General features: G+C 37.8%; 1 protein-coding gene across 1 annotated transcript in view; it reads left to right on the top strand.

Moving 5' to 3' along the window:
• Window positions 1–20,851, top strand: part of PCSK5 (proprotein convertase subtilisin/kexin type 5) — a 255,418-nt gene that overhangs the window by 200,363 nt on the left and 34,204 nt on the right. Inside the window, exons 21-24 of the mRNA XM_068667577.1 lie at window positions 10,107–10,209; window positions 13,411–13,547; window positions 15,418–15,615; window positions 15,960–16,028. Of these exons, the coding sequence (XP_068523678.1) occupies window positions 10,107–10,209; window positions 13,411–13,547; window positions 15,418–15,615; window positions 15,960–16,028 (507 nt within the window). The remainder of the gene's footprint in view (window positions 1–10,106; window positions 10,210–13,410; window positions 13,548–15,417; window positions 15,616–15,959; window positions 16,029–20,851) is intronic.

The following is a 20,851-nucleotide window of genomic DNA, read 5'->3' as shown; positions in this document are numbered from 1 at the left end:
TTCATCTTCTTTGAATGGGAAACATACAAAGAGTACATCCATTACAGTTCTGGCCAAATAAATCTGTCCTAGAGGGTGTACATCTAAATGTTGGTCTGTGAAGCCTCACAGAAAAGCAAGCCTGGGACAGAGTTTTAGATTGAAAATGAGAAGTTTCTGGTGTCGGTTCAGACTTTTTGAACATTTTTATTTCTTGATGCATTGACAGCAGTGGCCAGATGCAGAATTAGTAAACAGCACTACAGTTAGTCCTTGCACAAGAGGCTCACTGTAGCAATGGGATTGTGGTTGAAGAAAGCTAGTATGTCCCCACCTGCAGAATTATCTTAGGTGATTGATCTCTGATCAATGCTGAGTATTTATACTTGACAGTATTTGGACATATTTGGAGTATTCATTACTTCACACCTTGTTGTTAGCATGCAGAACTGATATGAACCTTGTTAGGAAGACCAGAACCTGCTAAGCTTGAAGAAAATGCAACTTTTCATCCTGTATGAAAGGACACTTGATGATGTCAGTCCAGATCTGTTCATTGATTTCTGCCTTATTTATAACACAAGTCGAAAAAGAAAAATGACATTTTTAAAGTTAATCTTCTTGTTAAGGCATGTCACTTCCATGGCAAATTATTTGCCTGTTCATGTATGTTCAGAATAATTCTTATTAATCATTGATTTAAAAGTGAAATGAATACCCCGACAGACCTCTTCCTTACTAAAAGTCTCAGAGACAATGGCAGCTGTGGGTCAAAAAAATCTCATGTATCAGCTAACACTATTTTTAACCAGAAAGAAGGTTAGCATGCCATAGACAAGCAGAGTATCTGCTGAAGTCTGTTGTATTAATGCACCATTTTGTAAGTAGAGGATGCATTTCTCTTTCTGTAAGTGGGCCATATGCCTTTCTAGCTGCTGCTGTCCATCTCAATCATACACTAGTGTTGTGGGATCAGCAAATCAGAGACACGCTGGGTTGTGTCAGTGGAAGCTATGCTTCTGACCAGTAGCTTCTGTGGCTCTTGGATTAGACCCCATCTACCCACACAACAATCTCCACTGGTATATCTCATCTCTTTCTGGGAGGCTTTGCAAGCTCCCTCATTGTGGAGAACACAGTTTTCTAATAGAGACTTCCCTATGAGACTATACAGATTACCCCAGTTCCTATTTGGACTACAAGCTTCCAATGTCCTTGTGAAATTCTGAGCAAACCCTGTTACTGAATATATGGTATAATACCAAGGCTGCTGCTTGTTGTCAGGTAATGATAAGAGGCATGACCCCATAACCCTTTAAGATAAGTAAAGCTATATGCAGAGATACTAGAGCAACTTCATTCCTAAATAGAACTTGCAGCTGGTAATGGCCAAGTTAATTCTCTTAGTAGCCACATTGCAACCAGACTGAGTATTACCTATATCAGTGGCCACTTTAGGTAACTACCTGCCACTTAAAAAAAAAAAAAAATGATGAACTGAATGACTTTAAGAAGGCCTGTTATAAATTCAAGATTCCTGTAAAGACATTTAAGTGACAGCTTGTATGATTCAATGTTTTCAATCTGCAGTGCAACTCATGGAACAGTAACTTGTCTTTGATCCATTACCATGCCTTATTTATATTGCATATGCCATTGTCATGTCATTGGTTAAGAATGAATGAAGAAAAGTTCTGTCATTAAATGTTTGTGCAAAATATTTTAAGCAAGCATTAAAAAAGTTTTACAACATACAAAAAATGTCCCAGTCGAGTTACATTAAAAGGAAACTGAACCCAACATGAACTTACATGAAAATTTTCAGAATCTGCAGTTTCAATATATGATAACTAGGGCTGAAAAAGTATAAACACTTTGTTTAACAGAGGGCAAAATTTTTTGATGTAAATTTTTTATTTACTTGTCTTAAATCATTATGGAAGATTCCAATTTTGTTTAAACTGATTATCTGATTATTTATTACCATCACTCATGACAGTGTTTTGGGGCTTTAATCCTCCTCTTAGTCCACTAGCAAGGACTAAAGAATTATATGTAGCAACACAGTGTCCTTGAGATCAAATTAAAGCTATAGAGTTTAGTATTGCATACAACCTGTGGCAGTGCAATCAACACCTGCACTCCTTCTGTTGGTTGCATACTGGTGAGCCAAGAGGATTCAAACTTACTGTGGTCTGGGGACATTTCTGCAAAATTTCAGAGCAGAGTAATACAGGGTCTCACTGAAATCTTCAGGATAGAATCATATTATGGCAGGAAGGCTCTCAGCATTTAGAAAAACAAAACCAAAAACTTTTTCAGTAAGCAACAAATTGAGCCTGTCCATGCAACCCAAAGGCTGGTTTTTGTCATATCTCTTTTCTTCTGAGCAGCTCATGCATTTGTTGCAAAAAAAAAAATGGGCAAGGCACAGCTTTGAATGCCCCTTATACAATCATTTATTTATCACTGTTTCTCAGTGTTTGGGGATGGATTTGTTGAAGGTCTTCTGGGAAAACAACATCAATTTTCAAAGCAAATAATACCATCCCATCACAAAACACAGTGGACATCTTTGCTTTATGGTGTTACGAAATTAGCTGGTTAAGTACCCATTTTGCCAATCAGCCTGGGGAGGAGAAGCTAGAACATTGCCAGGATGTGAATATTTATTTACCCAAGGAGAATTAATGGCTCCATCATGCAAACTCAATAAAAGCACTGAATGTTCACTCAAGCTTGACAAGTGTGATTTAGTTAATAATATCCATCTCTTCCATTTACAATTGTCCCTATCCTGTCCACTGCCCTGCTCCCGGTGGGTGCAGATGCTCTTTGAGCTGTAGGTCAGAAGGTCTCCAAGTCCACACACTTTGCACTGCTGTCAGCCCCAGTGCTTGTGATCATGTTCTCGTGCCAATGATCAAAAGAGAAAAATAACTCGTAATACTCATTCCCAAAATAAAGGCCCTTTTCCTACTAGAGCAAGGACATATCAAAGGTGTGTAAATGCTGCTCTTACTGGGTCTACCTCCAGCACAGCCTCCCTGAATGCTTTCAGTCCCAAGGGGGATCAAGGAGCTCACGTAGCTAAAAGGTGCTACAAAGCCTCTTTCCAGCTGTACCTGAATAATAGGAGCTCTCTCAACTGCCCATTTCTGCACCTTCAGCAAAGAATATGTATTCATTAAAGGGAATATCCTGGACTGTTTGCTTGGGAAATCATCAGAATTGATTACCTTTTAGGTATTTCTGCAGTGTCTATAGTGGAGGCTAGGAATGAGGGGGGACTTTAAGCAAGAGGATGATCTGGATAGGCTGGGCTAATGGGCTGAGACCAACTGTATGAAGTTTAACAAGGCCAAGTGCCAGGTCCTGCACCTGGGGCACAACAACCCCAAGCAGCGCTGCAGGCTGGGAGATGAGTGGTTAGAAAGCTGCCTGGCAGGGAAGGACATGGGAGTATTGGTTGATAGTCGGCTGAATATGAGCCAGCAGCATGCTCAGATGGCCAAGAAGGCCAACAGCATCCTGGCTTGCATAAGAAATAGTGTGGGCAGCAGGTCTAGGGAAGTGATTGTCCCCCTGCAGGGCTCTGGTGAGGCCACACCTCAAGTATTGTGTTCAGTTTTGGGCCCCTCACTACAAGGACATCGAGGTGCTTGAGCAAGTGCAGAGAAGGGCAACAAAGCTGGTGAGGGGTCTGAAGAACAAGTCTTATGAGAAGCGTCTGGGGAAGCTGTGATTTTTCAGCCTGGAGAAGAAGAGGCTCAGGGGCAACCTTATTGCTCTCTATAGGTACCTTAAAGGAGGCTGTAGCGAGGTGGGATTGGTCTATTCTCCCACGTGCCTGGTGACAGGACAAGGGGGAATGGGCTAAAGTTATGCTGGGGGAGGTTTAGGTTGGATATTAAGAAGTTCTTTACTGAAAGGGTTGTTTGGCATTGGAATGGGCTGCCCAGGGAAGTGGTTGAGTCACCATCCCTGGAGGTCTTTAAAACACATTTAGATGTAGAGTTCAATGATATGCTTTAGTGGAGGACTTGTTAGTGTTAGGTCAGAGGTAGGACTCAGTGATCTTGGAGGTGTCTTCCAACCTAGATGATTCTGTGATTCTGTGAAAACTATCACACTGAAAAGTTGCTTTGCAGAACTAGGAGGTAGTACACTGATCCTGCCCAGTATTTGTGGATACCTACCTTTAGCAGGAAGAGAAAAGCAAAGTAGAAACGCAAAGTAGAATAGAATGTGAAATTGATTACCAGTATGAATCTATTTTGTTATATCCTGTTGGGGCAAGAGTTTCCCTGCTAAAATCTGCCCAGTTATTTCAGCAGATCATGTCCTAGTTAAGTTTAGGATCTCCAGTAAAGGGTCGCTCTATTTAAGATGGATACAACAACTTAAATACAGCCCTGAGATGTTCTTCTGTTTCCTCCATGGGCTTATGTCTATCTGCAGAAATCCTGTGGTCAGGAAAGGCTTTGTTTATACCAAGTACAGCTCACTGTAAAACATAAGAGACAGACACCATGCTGCTACTGTTGCCTCTGGATTATAAAGAGTTTTCTTCCAGCATTGAAAGATCCTGTGTTTAATTGTACATTCAACATATGCAAATGTGTACAGCTGCAAATAACACCACCTTTACTTAACGATCCAGTCAGCCTTTCTTTTCCATACTCCACAAGACACAATCTGGATTTCCAACACATAATTTCCAGCAAGATTACATACATTTCAGTGAGATTTGAGTGTCTCCATTTCCCTGCCATTTTGGACATTCTTGGCTACTGAGCTTCACAAAAAAAAATAGGAATATGAAGCTCCAGAAATGGAGAGGCTAAGCAGATTCTTTACTCATTTGGTTCTGAAATTTTGAGAGATAGACACGGTGTTTCCCCCTCTTTCAAGAAATAAGAAGGGTACAGAGCACAATATTAGCAATAAGGACAGTGACTGCTACATTTCCCTTCCCACTTTCTCATGAGGCTGTCAAATTGCAGGCTGCATGTGAACAGCAGAATAACCTACCAGGCTCTGACCTTTGTGCTTAAACAGGCAAGGGGGAAACTCTGATCGTGGCCAGCTTACACTTCCAGTCATCCACATTATTAGCACAAATGGAGATTTAAAGCAGATTTTTAAAACAAGGAAAACATCTTTCTGGACTCTGTTTACACCTGCTCAGTACCCCTTAGGTCTCTGGCTCTTCAATGGGCTTCTAACAACCATTGTATAAGTAGAAATATATATATATACATAGAATATACAATATACATATATACATAGAAATGAGGGAAGAAACTCACACACCAAAAATAAAAAGACAAAAATTCCCTTTGTGTCAACAAACAGGGTACCTTTTTTTGATGTAAATATTTTTATTCAATAGGGAAAAGAATAGAGGGCTGTGCCAGATAATGCAGTTGATAAAGGCAGTTGCATCTCACAATTAAAAATAACCTCAGGCTCTATGTGATCTCAGTTAATTCAGAAACAAAGGGCTCTTTCATCCTAAAATCATTATATCTTACTCAGCTCCACACACTGCTGTTCATGGAGAATGTCCTCATCCCTTTCCAAGGTTCTGCCTCATCCCTTTGCACAAGGGGTCTGCAGCGGCTGAGGAGCCTGCATCTTAACCTCAGTTTTCATGCTCATCACTTTTGACGAGAAGACTTCCATCCCAAATCCCTCTCAACACCTTGGTTCATATCACATCAATATTCATGAAGGATCTCCCCTTTGTCCCTTTGTTACCCAAACAGGGAGACAGGGATGTGGTCACTGTGTAAAATGACTGACTGGAAGCTTGTAATTAACATGAGGCTGAAGCTAGACAAATCAGAACTGGAAAGCAGGCTCAAGTTTCATATGCTTAGCCAAAATCGTGTCAAGGGGTGGGGTGGGGGGGAAAGTGTAGGAAATACCACAATCCCACAATCTCTGTGCTCAGAAATTTTCAAGGTGAAGACAAGATTCCTTTCAGGGAGCAGTAACTTATCAAATATTAAGTCTTTGGGCTCAGATGAGAGGTAACTCCAAGAGGAATCTTTAGCATGAAGTTTAATGGTTTGTTACACACAGGTTAGTCTAAGTGGACTTAAGCTTCATGGACAGACTTTTCTTTAACAAAATTCAAGGAGCTAGTCCCATCTGCCAGCCAAAACAAAATGTGTCAAAGCTGAATATGGGAAAAGCGGAACTCTTCCAAACAATGAATTCTTTAGGCTGATCAGTGAAAAATGGTTATGATGAGTGTTTCTTTATCAGCTGGGTGAAACTTTTGTAACCTGTAAAATTGCATACAAGCAATACAAGTGACACAAAGCCTAAGTACAAAATCTATATACAAGGTTCTGTGAAAGTAAACAAGCAAAAGGAGGAAACGGTCATTTTTTCGGATGGTTACACAGAAATGTCACTAGTAATGCTTAAGATGATAACCTGTGAATGTTTTTTAAATGAGAGTGATTTTTTGATTAAGAAAGGTGGGGAATTAGTATGTGACTTTCAGTGACTAAATCTCATGGGGGCTACAAGAGAAAAATTGATTTATGACTACCTGCATATAAAATTCTATGTAACTCCAGGCTTGGCTTGCAAAGATATTCACACCCTCATCCAACTGGCCTACTGAAACACCATGTGCTGTGAATAAATGGCAGATTTTGAATATCAGGAGGGAAATAGAGTCAAGATAAGGGCCATGTCCTTAATACTGCTTATGCAAAGACATAGCATTTTCCTGGAAACTGTTACAATGCTCTAGTCTGGGACTCAGAAGAGCCAGGTTTTAGTTTGCTGTTACACCATTAACCTGACTCGATGAGTTTAATGCAATTCATTTTTTTCTGCCTCTTTAATGGGTATATATCTTGCCCCATTTTAAAACACACCTATCAACAGATAGGAACTTGTTTTAAGTATAGGTTGTTGTATGAAGTTAAAAGCGCAGCCTACAACTTGACATGACCCTGGTGAAGAGGCAATGCTAGAAACACAAGAAATTGTAATCAGAAGTCTTCCAATTATGAGGTATTAAGTATGTTAACACTTAATTCCCTTATTTTTTAAACAATGTGACAACCATTTTTAAGCAAGGTGACAAAGTAACAGAAATGACAAATGAGGGAAAATTAAATCTAGGAAGGCCCAAAGTAATTGACTGGTATTGCTTGAATTAAGGCAGAGCTGGAGTGCTTTGGTAGTGGTATTCTCCATTTCTGTACACTGGGCAGATAAAGAAATTTAATACAGAAGAAAGAAAAAAAAAAAAGAGAGAGTCGAGGTTTGGTAAGTGGTATTATCTTGCAAGAAATACATAGCCCACAAGAAATCTGGCAAACAGTTAAACCACCCTGTGGAATAGTTTAAAATTTTTCTCTAAAGCTGCATTTCTGTCTTAACTCCTTGAATATCTACCCCTCCCCCCCCTCACCCAAAAGGAAAAAATAAATAAAAGAAAGAAAAAAGGAAAAAAAGGATATTCTGTTAACATTTATTGGCAGATCTACAGCTTTAGATGTGACTTGCAATTCAGAGGGCCTAATATGTAAGCAATTTCTGATGTGCGTTCCTATAATTGTATGCTTTGAAATGCTTCGACTGAGACAATAGAGTCAGCAGAGAGCTGGTCTTCCTGGCACTATTCCAAGGCAGCTGAAATGAATTACAGCACTTTCAATGAAAGAAGTAACGAAGAAATAACAGAAACCTTTTAAAACTCAGCACTTTTACCTTGTGGGAAGGGTATGAAAGGGGATAGCCAGGGTGTGTGAATTAATATCTCAGGTCCCACGGAAAAGCATACAGGCAAATAAAATGAAGGTAGTAAGGACTGAAGAAACAAAATGCTTTTATTACAAATATTGGAAAATAATATGAGAGAAGTAAGTATTTAATAATGTTGCAAGGACAGATCTCCTAGTTATGCAGAGGCAGTAGTATAAAACACCAAGCCACCAAACCTGCAAACAGAAGATTTTCCAAATACTGCATTTTTTCATGGTGGTGCATTTTCTAGCAAAAAACATGTAAGAAAGAAATTGAGACTTAGGAAGTTGGCAATTTTTCTGTTGTAACGAGTATCAAATTATATTATACATGTAAAATCTCATAAAGACATTTGAGATTATGGTCCACGTTACACCCTCTGAATACAAATCAAAAGGTGTAAAGAGTCCTACACTAAGAAAAAATAACAATGGCCCGAAGATCTATTAGTCAGCAAGCCACAGCTTTTTTTCTAAGAGGTAAGGATTATAAATACTCATAGTGATAGTACATGACCTCTTCTGCTGTCTGTCTCTTTCTGACATTGTGTTATTATCCTTTCGACTGGAGCAGATAACCAAAGTTGCAGTGTGGGTGGCTCCTATTACCAGCAGAAATAATAAAGTTTATATGTTTGTCTGATGCACAAATTTAAATTAAAAAAAAAAAAAAAAAAAAAGATACAAATGTCTCTGTTTCTCTCATCTCAAGAGACTGATCATTTTCTCCTAGCTCTGCATTTCTTGCTGGTTAGAAACAACACCAGTCCAGCCTCTGAGGAGCACTATTTTGTTGATTCATGTGGGTCTATGGCTCATTTTTGAACTTTTTCCTTACTCCATGGGACATACAAACCTTTACAAAATTAAAATTACATCTGTACCTACAATTTGGGTACCTCAGCTTTGGCCCATGGTTAGCTGGATACTCCTGTTTTAGCATGCTTTGCATTTGTAACTATACCACTCCCTATACCACTATAACCACTATAACTATATAACTATATATGCTATATATAATATAGCTTATATTTCCTACAAGGTACTTCAAATGTTACAAATTCTGTTAAAAGAAACATGGATATAGAAAAGACAAGGGACAGAGAGCATAATAGGTTTTTTTTAGACAATGTTTCATTCCTACATTGTTTAATACAGCAGCACTTTCTCAGACAATGCTCTTGCTCTTCAATGCAAAAACATCATTGCAACTGTGAGCCAAAACCAAGTCACTACATAGTTGTGTTTTGACTTCTAAAATTCAATGTGTGTGCCAAAACTGAATTTCCCAGCACCAACACACGTGAAAAGAGTTTCTAGATACGAGAAATTGCAAGGTTTATGTATTACACAGGACTCTCTGTCAAACTTCTTCCATTATGTAAGAATGAAGGAACAGCCAGTTCTATCAACTATATACATGCAATTAGAACAAATTTTCCCATAACAAACTGACATAAACCACAAAACTTCTTGATAAACCCATTTAGTGTTCCCATACTGTGTTGCACGCAGATCTAGCATTCGTGCTAATTACTAAATGAATATCTCAGCTCTGAGAAGTAGGGAAAGTTTAGCGTACCATTTTGTAACAGTGTTTCAAAGAATATTCATTAAATAAACAGCAGACTTTGCACTTCAGCTCCATAGTATTTTTATGGTATTCATGATTATGAAGTGTTTATATCTACATCTCAGATTTTAGACAATCACTCAATAATTCTTCCTCAAGTACAAGAGGACACTTGGTCACCAAATTTTTACTCAGTTTAAAGAAGAACCCCAGTCTTTTAGAAGTGGGTTATTGCAGTAGCCTCATGAGAGGGAGACAAAGGTGCTACAGCTAGAGGTGTGGGGAGCACTAACATGTCTCTGACCTATGGAGGCTCACTCAAGTCCTTCTCTACACATAACACAAGTCACAACCATGAGAGTATACCCTTTATATTAAAGCTTATAATCAGGAGCACATTGCACCTGTAGCAAGGGAAACTAGGTAACAAATGCTCCTACATAAGATTATTATTGATGCAAAAGTAATAGCCTCAACCCAAACATCACCACCTGTCAGGTTCATATGGAAAATAAAATTAAAAATAAAAACAAGCAGTCCTAAATAAATTAGGACTACAAACTACTAAATCTGAATATTCTGGTATACCAAAGGAGCAAGTATTTGTTTTCTTGACACCTTGTGGAAATGTGCTCATTTCAATAATTCAAAACAGGTCTAATTCCTTTTACTCATTGAGTTTACCAACATGGATTAGTACTTTGTTTTTGTATGTTTGTTTGTTTAGTGTAAGATGTTGAGCTGAAATAAGTAATCTTTTTTTTTTTTTCTACCAGATGAATATCTTGATGAATCTCAAGAATGTCAGCTGTGTGACACATTCTGTGACAAGTGCACTGGACCTGAGCCCAACAACTGCATCAGCTGCCCAAGCACAAGGTATGTGTCTTCTAGCATCATGCAACACAAAGACAGCACTTTAGCACTATCTTTCAGAGTCAAATGAAGAGACAAATGATGATTATTACAAACAAATTGAAGATTATGGCAAACAAAAAAAAACAGTGTGAGAAACTGAGAGGACAAGTATGTGAACAAAACTGTTTGTTACACGGACATTCAGCATTTAAACAAATGATTCCCACAACTACAGAAACAAATATTTTAATGTGAAATAATATTTCTTTCACTGTCATCCATTCAAAAACATAACTGTTGGAGTCACAAGGGTGATAAACTCAAACTGCAAGGCAATCTGCAATTTTACACACCAATGGAGTTTGACATAGGAGTGAATATGGACACTGAAGCTAGCAATCAACAAAGTGTGGGACTGCTTATAACACCTGAACATATGCTCCTAAGTGCAGTTTATTTTTCTAACCTCTCAAAAGGAGTGAGCAGAGAGCAAAGCTTCTCCACAGGAGATCACTGCAGAACAAAAGCTGAAGTTTAGGTGCTCTAGCACCTAATCCAATCTAAACTCATGTCCTGTCAACAGCTCTGTCCTCACACCAATAACTCTGGTTCCCTTACATTGCAGCCAACTGGTATTTAAGTAGTATGAAATCAGAATCTGGTCCTGTAAGGCACAGAAAAACAAACCTCAAGCAATGCTACAATTTACAGAGCAAAAGTCTGTGCTAAGACCATAGGATGCACAAGGATCAGTGGAGCCCAGACAAATTCATAGCTGAGGAAACAGTATGGATGTAATGCATATAAAGTTGGATGTGGCATTAGCACAGGTTTTGGGCAGAATTTTGGACAGAGAACTGGATTTTTCCAATTCACAATTGCATTAACTTAGGTTGTATGTGTTTCCTAGCAATGTGTTTTGAGATGTAAAACAAAGGTGCAGAACGAACTAGTTACAATGCCATTAGGCAAAGCCACTAGAAGTTTCCAGCAATGAAGTCTCTGTGATCTTTTGGAAGGGTGCTGCTGTCTCCCCAGTAACAAATTCTCCATCAGTTTTCAGGTTTTTTTATCTAAGGTTTCCAAGAGCTCTCTGTGTTCTTTTTGAACACTATGAAAAGTTGTTAGAAAAAAAGTAATATTGGACAGTCACAATTAAAGAAATAATAATGGAAAACCTCAGCCAAAAGCTAAATAATAAGTCATTCCAATGGCACTGTTTGTTATGTGCTTGAAATAGACCAATTGAACTGGATCCTAAATCTTATAGCTCTTTAGAGCTTTAGATGGTATCTGTTGAAGGCATTAATGAGTGGCCATTAGATAACAGAGACTAAAATTCAGCAATCCTGCTTTCCTACAGGGGAACACCTGTCCTTTTTGAAAAGGATGAAGAGATTTGGGGTGGGGGGTAATTACTGAAAATCCCCTGAAAATGAAAACAGTGATCAATCCCTATTCTTTCTGAAAATTCAGCAGGGGATGTCACAGTAATTCATAATAAAATCACTGCTAGATCACTTGGTTGTCTGAAAATTCAAAATGCAGCTACTTGTTTTATAAAAATTATATAGTAGTAGTAGTATAGTTTTTATCCAGCTAAACACTGTTTTTCATCAAAATTCTCTTCCCTTTGCTTACTGTTTCAGCTAAAAAGTTTAGTGAAAAGATCTCTCCTGCTGGTGTCTATCATTAGAGACAACATAACAAAAATGAAGGAAAAAAAAAAAAGTATATTACCACTATAAAAGGTGCAATTTTTTATTTTTTGTTTGTTTGTTTGTTTAGTGAGGATAACTATCATTATAGCTAGCACGTGTGATGGAATACAGTAACACTAAATCCAGTGTTTCTGACATGGTGTCCCATTTGCACAGAAACAAAACAGTGTGAGCTGTGGTCCACATGAAGAGATGAATACTGGTCTTCAGCAATACAGATAGCATTCTATGAATATTCTGTCAGACTCCAGAGCAAAGAGACATCTTTGCTGAATCTACCTTTATGAGCTTCTCCCCGCTTCCCTGCAGCAGCCTAACTTCAGCATCACAAGTCTTTTTAACTAATTCCTAAGCTTGCTTAGACACTGATGTGCTGCATGCTCTTCAGGAAGCCTGTTTGCATTATGGCATATTCTTCCATATCCACACTTCATAAGCTTAGACATTTCCAGTCATGGTAAATTCAAAAAGGTTTCAAAGACAATTTGACAAAATTGTTTTTAAACTTTGCAGATGTTTTTCTCTCCCTCTTTCAGAATAAATCTGACAATGACCATAGCAACTCAAATTTATGAAGACATATAGCAGACATTGTCAACACCACTGCCTGGCTCCAAGGAAGCATGCACTATCTTCATGTTGTGGAAAGCCTAAAGCCTAGTTGTACAGAAAACCTGATGGTCTTGAAATCTGTACTAAGATCCTGAATTGTGCTCAATGTCTCTAGAAAATGAGTCCTAAATCCTCAAAAAACAAACTGGTCAAGGACAAAAACTGTTGAGAGTAGGAGATTACAGTCTCTTCTCTCAAATTCTAAGTATTGAAAACACATTCCAACTCTAGCCAACTTGTTTTATACTCTTTTAATAGTCATATCTGTATTGATGCTTTTCTCCTTTTCATCCAGAAAGAATAAAAGCATTAGACACTAAATAGTGGTGAAAATGGACCAGAAGTTTTCATTACATATAAGGGTTCTGTAGCAGATTTTTTGTTATGCAGCAGGACTACATTTAGTAGTAAAATGCCTAAGTATTTACACATATGCAAGTCTAAGAAGACAAGTCCTAAGGGCTAAGATTCAAAGAGGTGTTTGACTGCATATACTTAGTCATTGCACTGAAGCCACAGTATTTTTCACAGCTAGCATTTGAACTAACAGATAGACCATTGCTTCACAGAGAAAGACCTAGTCTTACTTTCCCTCTAAATGACATTAGGTGACCACTTCAGAGAAAGTAGTAGAAATTTAGATGTAAGACCAAAGGGTGATTTTTCTAGGAAAATAATCCAACTCATCTCTGAAGTCCAGGTTCTACACATGGCTGACATTCTAATCAGCAAATACTATCAATAAGATCAGGGAAATGAAGGAGAGGAGTGCAAAGACTCTTGTCAATAGCGTGAAGGAAGTATATCTTGTTTTTCTTATCAGTACATTCTAAATTTAAAGAACAAGTTATTGGTGAATTTGTAATTATGCCTCCCTGTGCCTCAAAAGATTCTTTGATGATGGTCGCTGTGTAATACAATGCCCCAGAGGAAAGTTTGAATTCAAAAGGCAATGCCATTTGTGCCACCATACCTGCCTGGACTGCAGTGGAAGTGAACCTAACAAATGCACCGCTTGTGGAACAGGTGAGAAAGATTTCTTCTTGCAGCTTTTCCCCCTTGCTTGGCATCCAAGTTTCCTTTCTTCTCTGCTTTCAGGACCTGTTAGAGCCAGCAAAACAAGCAGTGCTTTTGCTACTTACCTGCCTTATAACTGTGTTTTAACCTTGAAGGGTTTTGGAGCTCAATTGTTGTTTTTTTTTTTAAAGTGTAACAAAACATGGCTCTGCATTGTCATTGCATCTTTATGCTTCACCCTTTGTGTATTTTGAATAGGAGATATGATAATAGAAACAGAAACAGTAACAAGTAAAATAAAGTCAGAAAATCTACACAAAAGCCTCTAGAAAAGAAAGTATCATGCCTACCTCCACCAGCCTCTACACAGTGTTTCACTGAGATGGAACAAACTTGTTGCAGGGAATCCAGGGTGCTCTCCAAAACATCTCCTTGGGGAAGACTAGGAAGCAAGCATGGTGGCTTCCACCACCATGCCCATGCAGATGGACAAAACAGTGTCTTTTTGACACTTTTTTATGGAGTTTATGTTGAGACTATGCCGTTAACTATGTAGTTGTTCCAAGAAGCAACCCCTGTTCTTGTGAAGTTCCATCAGTGTCTGAAGCATAAAATTGATTCCCTCTCACCTCTCTAATGCCTGATGCATAAAGAACTCAAGAACAATTACATGCAAGTGACTGTAAGTGGTGTCAAATTATCTTGGAAATGAGTATTTAGAATTTAACTCTCAATTCGTCTGGGAAAAATGAATATTTGTGAGCTTTTTCTAATGATTTGCAATGAATTCATAGCCTTCTTCCTTTTTTCTGCTTCTTCCAGTTCAGTCCAATTCTTTAACGGCCCATTCTTTGTTTAGTAATAAGTGTCCAGATTACAAGAAAACACTGGCATAACTCACATTAATTTAGTCATACTGATGAGACTGATGTTCTCACTTTGGGAACTGTGACTGAGTAGATGAAGTTTCCAAATTGTGCTTTAGGCCCAATGTGAAGAAGCAGTTTGTATAATTCTTGCTCAAGTTTCTCCCTGTGGTGGACAGCAATATAAATTTCTGTATTTCTATATCAAGCAGTGGAAACACCAATGAGAGTCACACTGAGAAAGCTAACAAAGATCACTCAAGATTCAGACATGAAAAGGAAAGGAATAAAGTCTGAATTGTTTTTTCTTCTGTGGTGCAACAATTATTCCCTAACATAGCTGCTTTCCCTGCAGCGTCAGAAGTAAATTATGATACACAAATGTATGCAATTTAAACTGTAGGGTAGCTCATTAGAGAATTACCCATGTCACAGCACATGGCACGTGGAGTTATAGGAGTTTCCACAGGTTTCATTGAGAAGTCAGCTCCCATACACTATAGAATGTTACTGCTCTGATAGCAAACAGATGCACATTTACTATTCAGATTCAAATCTAAACATTTCCAGAGCTTAGCTGTGACTAGGGTGCAGATTAGACTTTAATGTATTATGGAAACATACTGATCCCTCTGAAAGGTGATGTGGGCAGCTTTGTTTTCATAATGGTGATTTTACATGTATTTGTACAACACACTACAAGTACTTCTATGGTCACTATAAGGGAATATTTCTAACCCGATAATGGAAATCTTGTGGTCCTTATTTGATTAGATTGATGGATATAGATAGTGATGGTTCACTAGCATAACATTTTTATGTCACAGATCTTCAGGTGTTCGGAAGATCAGAGATCCTGAAACTTCTGTACATTCAGTGTAAAACTGAACAAATCTTGTAGTCTGCATTCAATATTAATTCACATCAGATGAAGCACTGGAGGATTAATAATGCTGCTTCTTCTGTTAAAATGCCCTCTGCTGCTTTCTTTTCCCTGTTTGTCGGCCACACAGATAGACGAGGGATGGAGCGTTTTCTGTACCAAGGGGAGTGCAAAGAGAGCTGTCCTCCAGGTCACTACCATTCAAAGAACACCTGTGTCCCGTGCTCTGGACACTGTGAGGTTTGCCTGGACTCCAGACGCTGCAAAAAATGTTTCAGAGGATATTACCTTACCCAAAATGTATGTCAGAAACATAGTTGCAGAAAAGGTAAGCATCCTTCAGTGATTATATTCTATGTATTAGAACAAAAACTCTATTTAATCCATTACAGAAAAGTGGTTAAACATTTTGGTTCCTGTTCTGAAATACACTATCACACCTGAACCTGAGCTCCTTTAACTCCAGCTCTAATTCTCTTCTAATGTTGTGTTAATGCAAAATAGGAATATTCTCCTCTAATTGAATGGGGTTACACAAGAACAAATGAGAAAAGAAATTGGTCTGTATCTTTCTCCTTTTGAGAATTGCATAAAGCATAATTCTATGAGCCTTCAAATGTTGGATTTCTATTATCTAGTATTGACCATAATTAAGTGACTTTCAAAACACAGGTGAAGTGGAAGATCCTGACTCTGAAGATTGCATACCTTGTTCAGAAGGATGCCAGAACTGCCAGTTGGGTAAGTAGCCCTATTACAAACCTTTCTCCTTATTCTTCAGTTAGGGAGTAATTATTTCTCCTTCCTCTCTTGCTGTTGGCCTGTGAGCAATTAACCACTGCTGTATTCTCTCACCAGATAAGTTGCACTTTTCTCAGTGTATTTATTTTTTAACACCAATTATAAATTCTATCACCAGCATAAATAAGAATAAGGTTTTGTGTTAATTTAACTAGTTAACTTTGCAGCACATACTACTTTTTCTTTCTACCAGACTTCTGCTGTAATACGCCATACTATAAAACCAACAACTCTGGTGACCAGCCATTTTGTAAAAGTGCAATCTAGCCTAATACTTTTGTCTATACCTACTTTTCTAGCTTTCTACTATACCTGTAGCTTCCTATATTGGTGAATGAATAGCTAGCAGGATCAAGATCAAGGAGCAAGATTGCAACTACACTGTTGTCCTGTTTGTACGGTGTGGTATCCAGCTTCCTATCAGCTGGGTGCTTGTTTGTGGGAAAAAAAAAAAAAAAAAAAAAAAAGGAAAGGGAAAGAATATATATTCCAATACCAATTTTCATTGTTGTTATCAGATGGTACTTTCCTAGGCTATGTTAATATTTTTGGTGCCTTCATGACTCTTGTGGTTTAAAATCCGTTTTATCTTTCCTGCAACAATTTACTGCTAATCTTGGGTTTGAGCTAGTACAGAACACCCTATGAATAGCAAACTCTCTTAAAAATAGGCATTGCTAGTAACTCAGGGACAGACTTTATTTGATTGTGAACTTAATAAGACTGCATCAGGAAACTTCAAGACCTTTCATTGGAGTACAGAGAAAGAAGTTATACTCATTTAAAATACTTACCTCTATCCTCAGAACATCGTCCTGTAAATCATCTCCTAAATATTAGTCATAATATTAATCAGTCATAATATCCACTACATATTTACTCCCAGGTTATTGCACTCAGAATTCTAATTTTAAAAACTGTTTTTCAAAAACTTCAAAGATCAACAGAATGGATACAAGTAAAACAAAGACTGATTTAACTTCCAGTGCTTAGTGAAGTCAGAAGTATTAGGATGCCAGAGCCTGGTAAGGGGCATGTTGTTAAGAAAACTCCTTGACAGTTACGATGCATATATTATTGAGAGTTTAAATAGGTTGGTTTAATGTTAGCTCTATTTAGAACAGAAACAGCAGTGGTATAAAAGATTCCAAACAGATTTCGCAAATTACCATGTGTTCCTGAAATAAAGCATGACCTATAAAATTCAAGATTAAAATGAATCAGGTAGAGATGCCATTTGTTCGTTTCTGCTCTTAATAGTCATTGAGATTTCTGGTATATCAATACCAATTCATAGATAAGATGAGGACAGTAATAGCTTTCTCATGTCTTATCAGAAAATTGACATGTATAGAGATTTCTATAAAAAGAAACAGCTGAGCTGCCTGTCTCTTAGAAAACAGAAATGGATTATTTTGAAAGCTGTAAAGAAATTACACTGCCATAAAAATAATTAAAATTAGTAAAATTTCAAGTTGAGGAAATATGGAATGTGATATATTTCTTTTCACATCGTTATGGTCTTTCTGCACAATGTCTTCTTAAAATTAAGAGAATATTGCACAATTTTAAAGTCTCACTTTGTCTTATCTTCCATTCAGCAGCACTGAGGAATTTAATCTCAGTAAGAACTGTAGAGCAGGAGTAGAATAACATTCCAATGCAATGAACGTTTCTTTCAGAAGTGCAGCAGGAAGCTCTGGGGAATGCTTTATTAAAAAAGAGAGAGAAGGAGAGAAAGGAAGCTAAATGTAATAATCACAGCAATTGGAATCAAAATTATACAGTTCACAGACCAAAAAGTAGTTATTCATATACAAATACAAAGTCATTTCATGCATACTTATGTATCTGCAAACATCTCAAGACCATTCTCTCACAAAAATAAGTAAATAAATAAATAAATAAATAAACAAATAAATTGTCAGGCACCTGCTCTTGCTGAAGTGCTTTGAGATTTTTTGATACATACTGTAAGAGAAAAAAAATATCTTCTTCAGTTTATGCTTAGTCCAGGATGACTTATAGAAAACATATGAAATAAAAAAGGGAACGTCAGACCACAGTATCATCACATTGTCAGTGGAGGAACAAAATGCCAGTGACTCACTTATTGTCTACAAATCACAAAGGTTAATTTATTTTTTTTCTTTTTTGTAGAAACACATCTAGTTTTAAGTAGAGATATATATGCTAATTAAGATAACTGATTGCCTTCAGTAGTCTGAAGGACAATTAATTTTTGGCCAAATGTTTTTTCACGTCGCACCATGGAAAAGAATGAACTACTGCCTTCAGTCTTGGACAATGTTGTTTGGCTTTTTTCAGGCAAGTGCATAAAAATAAGATCTACTCTTGTTTTGTCATGGTGCCAGGTGCCAGCAGAACAGACCATGTAATGGAGGTGGATTGTGTAAGAAATTTCTTGATTAACAGCAACACTACGGACAGATTAGGACATAGATACCATACTTCTAACACTTTTATGTTGGTTTGATACTTTAAACACCATGTCAGACATTCAGGATAGGACTGGAAAACCCACCATATAAGTTATGCTGCAGGTCAGTGTTCACCAGCAGTGAGGATGTTAAGGTAGAAGATTAACAGTATTTGTAATACTGTCTGGGATCCTCAAGGAACAATGTAAAATCAATTTGTTTTCCTCCAAGTTAGGACCCAGTTTGGTTTCAAAACTATAGTATGGCTATAAGTCTTTACAGTATCGACACTGCAGGTCTAAGAGTGAAGATGGGGACTGACAGAGGATAATAAATCAAGTACAGGTAGTTTAAATACAGGTGATGCTTTCTTTTAAATTCAGAGGATACTTCTTTTTCTGATTAACTTCACTAATTCTGAGGCCAATCATATTTTAAGGAGATAAGGAATCTTTAAAACTGACAGATACCATTCTGCCTGCAGACAGTCAAGTTCTGGAATATGTTACAAGAAAATTACCTTAGATGTCACTAACCCCCAGAGGACCTATGGCTTTGTACATTGTGCCAAAGAAATAGCTATGCACTGCGGGGTTCACCTCCCTACCTTCTTCTGCCCACATGCTCCTGAACACATCTGACTGTGACTGCTGCCATCTAGCCCAACTGGCATGTTCAAACACATCACATCCCATGAAATCTGAAAGGCTTTGAGAGTCTTGCACAGGCATTGAGAATCTGAGAGTCTTGCACAGGCATTGAAATCAGAAGTGAGAGCTAACAACAAGTCAAGTCTATAGGGGACAAGTAAGCACAAACACAGAATTGGACAAAGTGGCTCAGAAAGTGTTCTGAATAAATTTCAAGTCCACACTGTCAAGATTATGTTTGTGGCTTTGCTACCTCAGGTCTGGTAGCCTAGTTTGGGACACTGAGCCTACTTTCTGGACCCGTAGTCCAGAACCTGGATCTGGACTTATTGCTCCCTCTCATTCAGAGAGATCCGCAGGAAATTCAGGTCTTCACCACCCCTGACCATCAAGCCATGACTAAATGTAAATGACTTCTGTTCTGGTGGACACCAGAAAGCACCATAAAGACTATAAAATAAAATCCAGTTTCCTCAACAGAGTCATCATTTGAAAAGGAACATTTTGCTAATGCAATGCCATTAAAGAGGAGAATTTTCTGTGTGCTGTTACAGGAGTTACACTCTACCCTTCAGCACAAGTTCTCTCACTCCCATATTAAGATCACCTCGGAATCTTGTCCATAGCTTCTCCAAAGCCTTAAAACTGTAATGAGAATCAGGAAATTTCTTCAGAGTCAACTTTATCCTTTTTAAAAAGCAGTCAGCTATAAGCCCACTTAGGACAAGAGAAAAGTGCTAAGGTAAAACTGTAGAGTTTGAGCCATTTAATGTAATTATTTTAAAAGAATTCCAGAGTCAGTACAATACAAGAACATAACAATCCTGGCTGTTATGTGCTGTGCCTAAAATACAGCACATGGAACGGTGTATTCTAAAATGCAACACATGGAACAGAGTGTTCTTTCAACCACTTTCATCTCTCTTTCTAATAATACAAACTGTGTTTGCCCTTTTGCACCTGCATAATATATAGACACAAAATATGAGTACTTATGAAGATGAAAAATTATGAACTTCCTTGATATGTGATATCTACTGACTTGTATATGTATATTTCAGAAGCAGAAACCACCACACCACTAACCAATAATGCTAAATATGAGCACCTAGTTTATTACAAAGCTAAATATTTGAAGACAGAGATCTCAAGTGTATCATTGATAAATTCATAGCAATCAACTGAAGGATAGTTCTTCCTCTCAAGAGGGACTGCAAAAGTCAGGCTTTGACCCAATTTGTTTTCCTTTCAGACTTTGTCCTCCCATGTAGCCACATATTCCTGATCCAATTCCTGCTCAACTATTTGCTGATTCACTTCCACTCACCTCACCGGACTTGTGAAAGTATAACTTGTTATGATATGAATACTTCTCAAGGTTTCTTGGAGATTACCTCATCTCTGTGTAACAAAACACCTTGTATTCCATTGCCTTCTGACCCTCCCAGTTTTCTGCAGAGAGCAGCACAAAGTGGTTCTTGCAACCTTTGCATCAGGACTGTTTTCAAAGGCTAACACAGAATAAAGTGTTTCTCAGTGCAAGTGTTCAGTGGTGCAGATAAGGATGTTCAGAATAGCAATCACACTTTTCTCCTTATGAGATACCTTGCAACAATATAAACAGCAAGAAAGCACAAGAAACAGCAGCCCTGAGAATAAAAGCCTATAAAAC

This window comes from Anas acuta, chromosome Z (genome assembly GCF_963932015.1).
Source record: "Anas acuta chromosome Z, bAnaAcu1.1, whole genome shotgun sequence".
In the NCBI taxonomy this organism is placed as follows: Eukaryota; Metazoa; Chordata; class Aves; order Anseriformes; family Anatidae; genus Anas; species Anas acuta.
The sequence above is the reverse complement of the archived record's forward strand: the minus strand, read 5'-3'. Positions and strand labels throughout refer to the sequence as shown.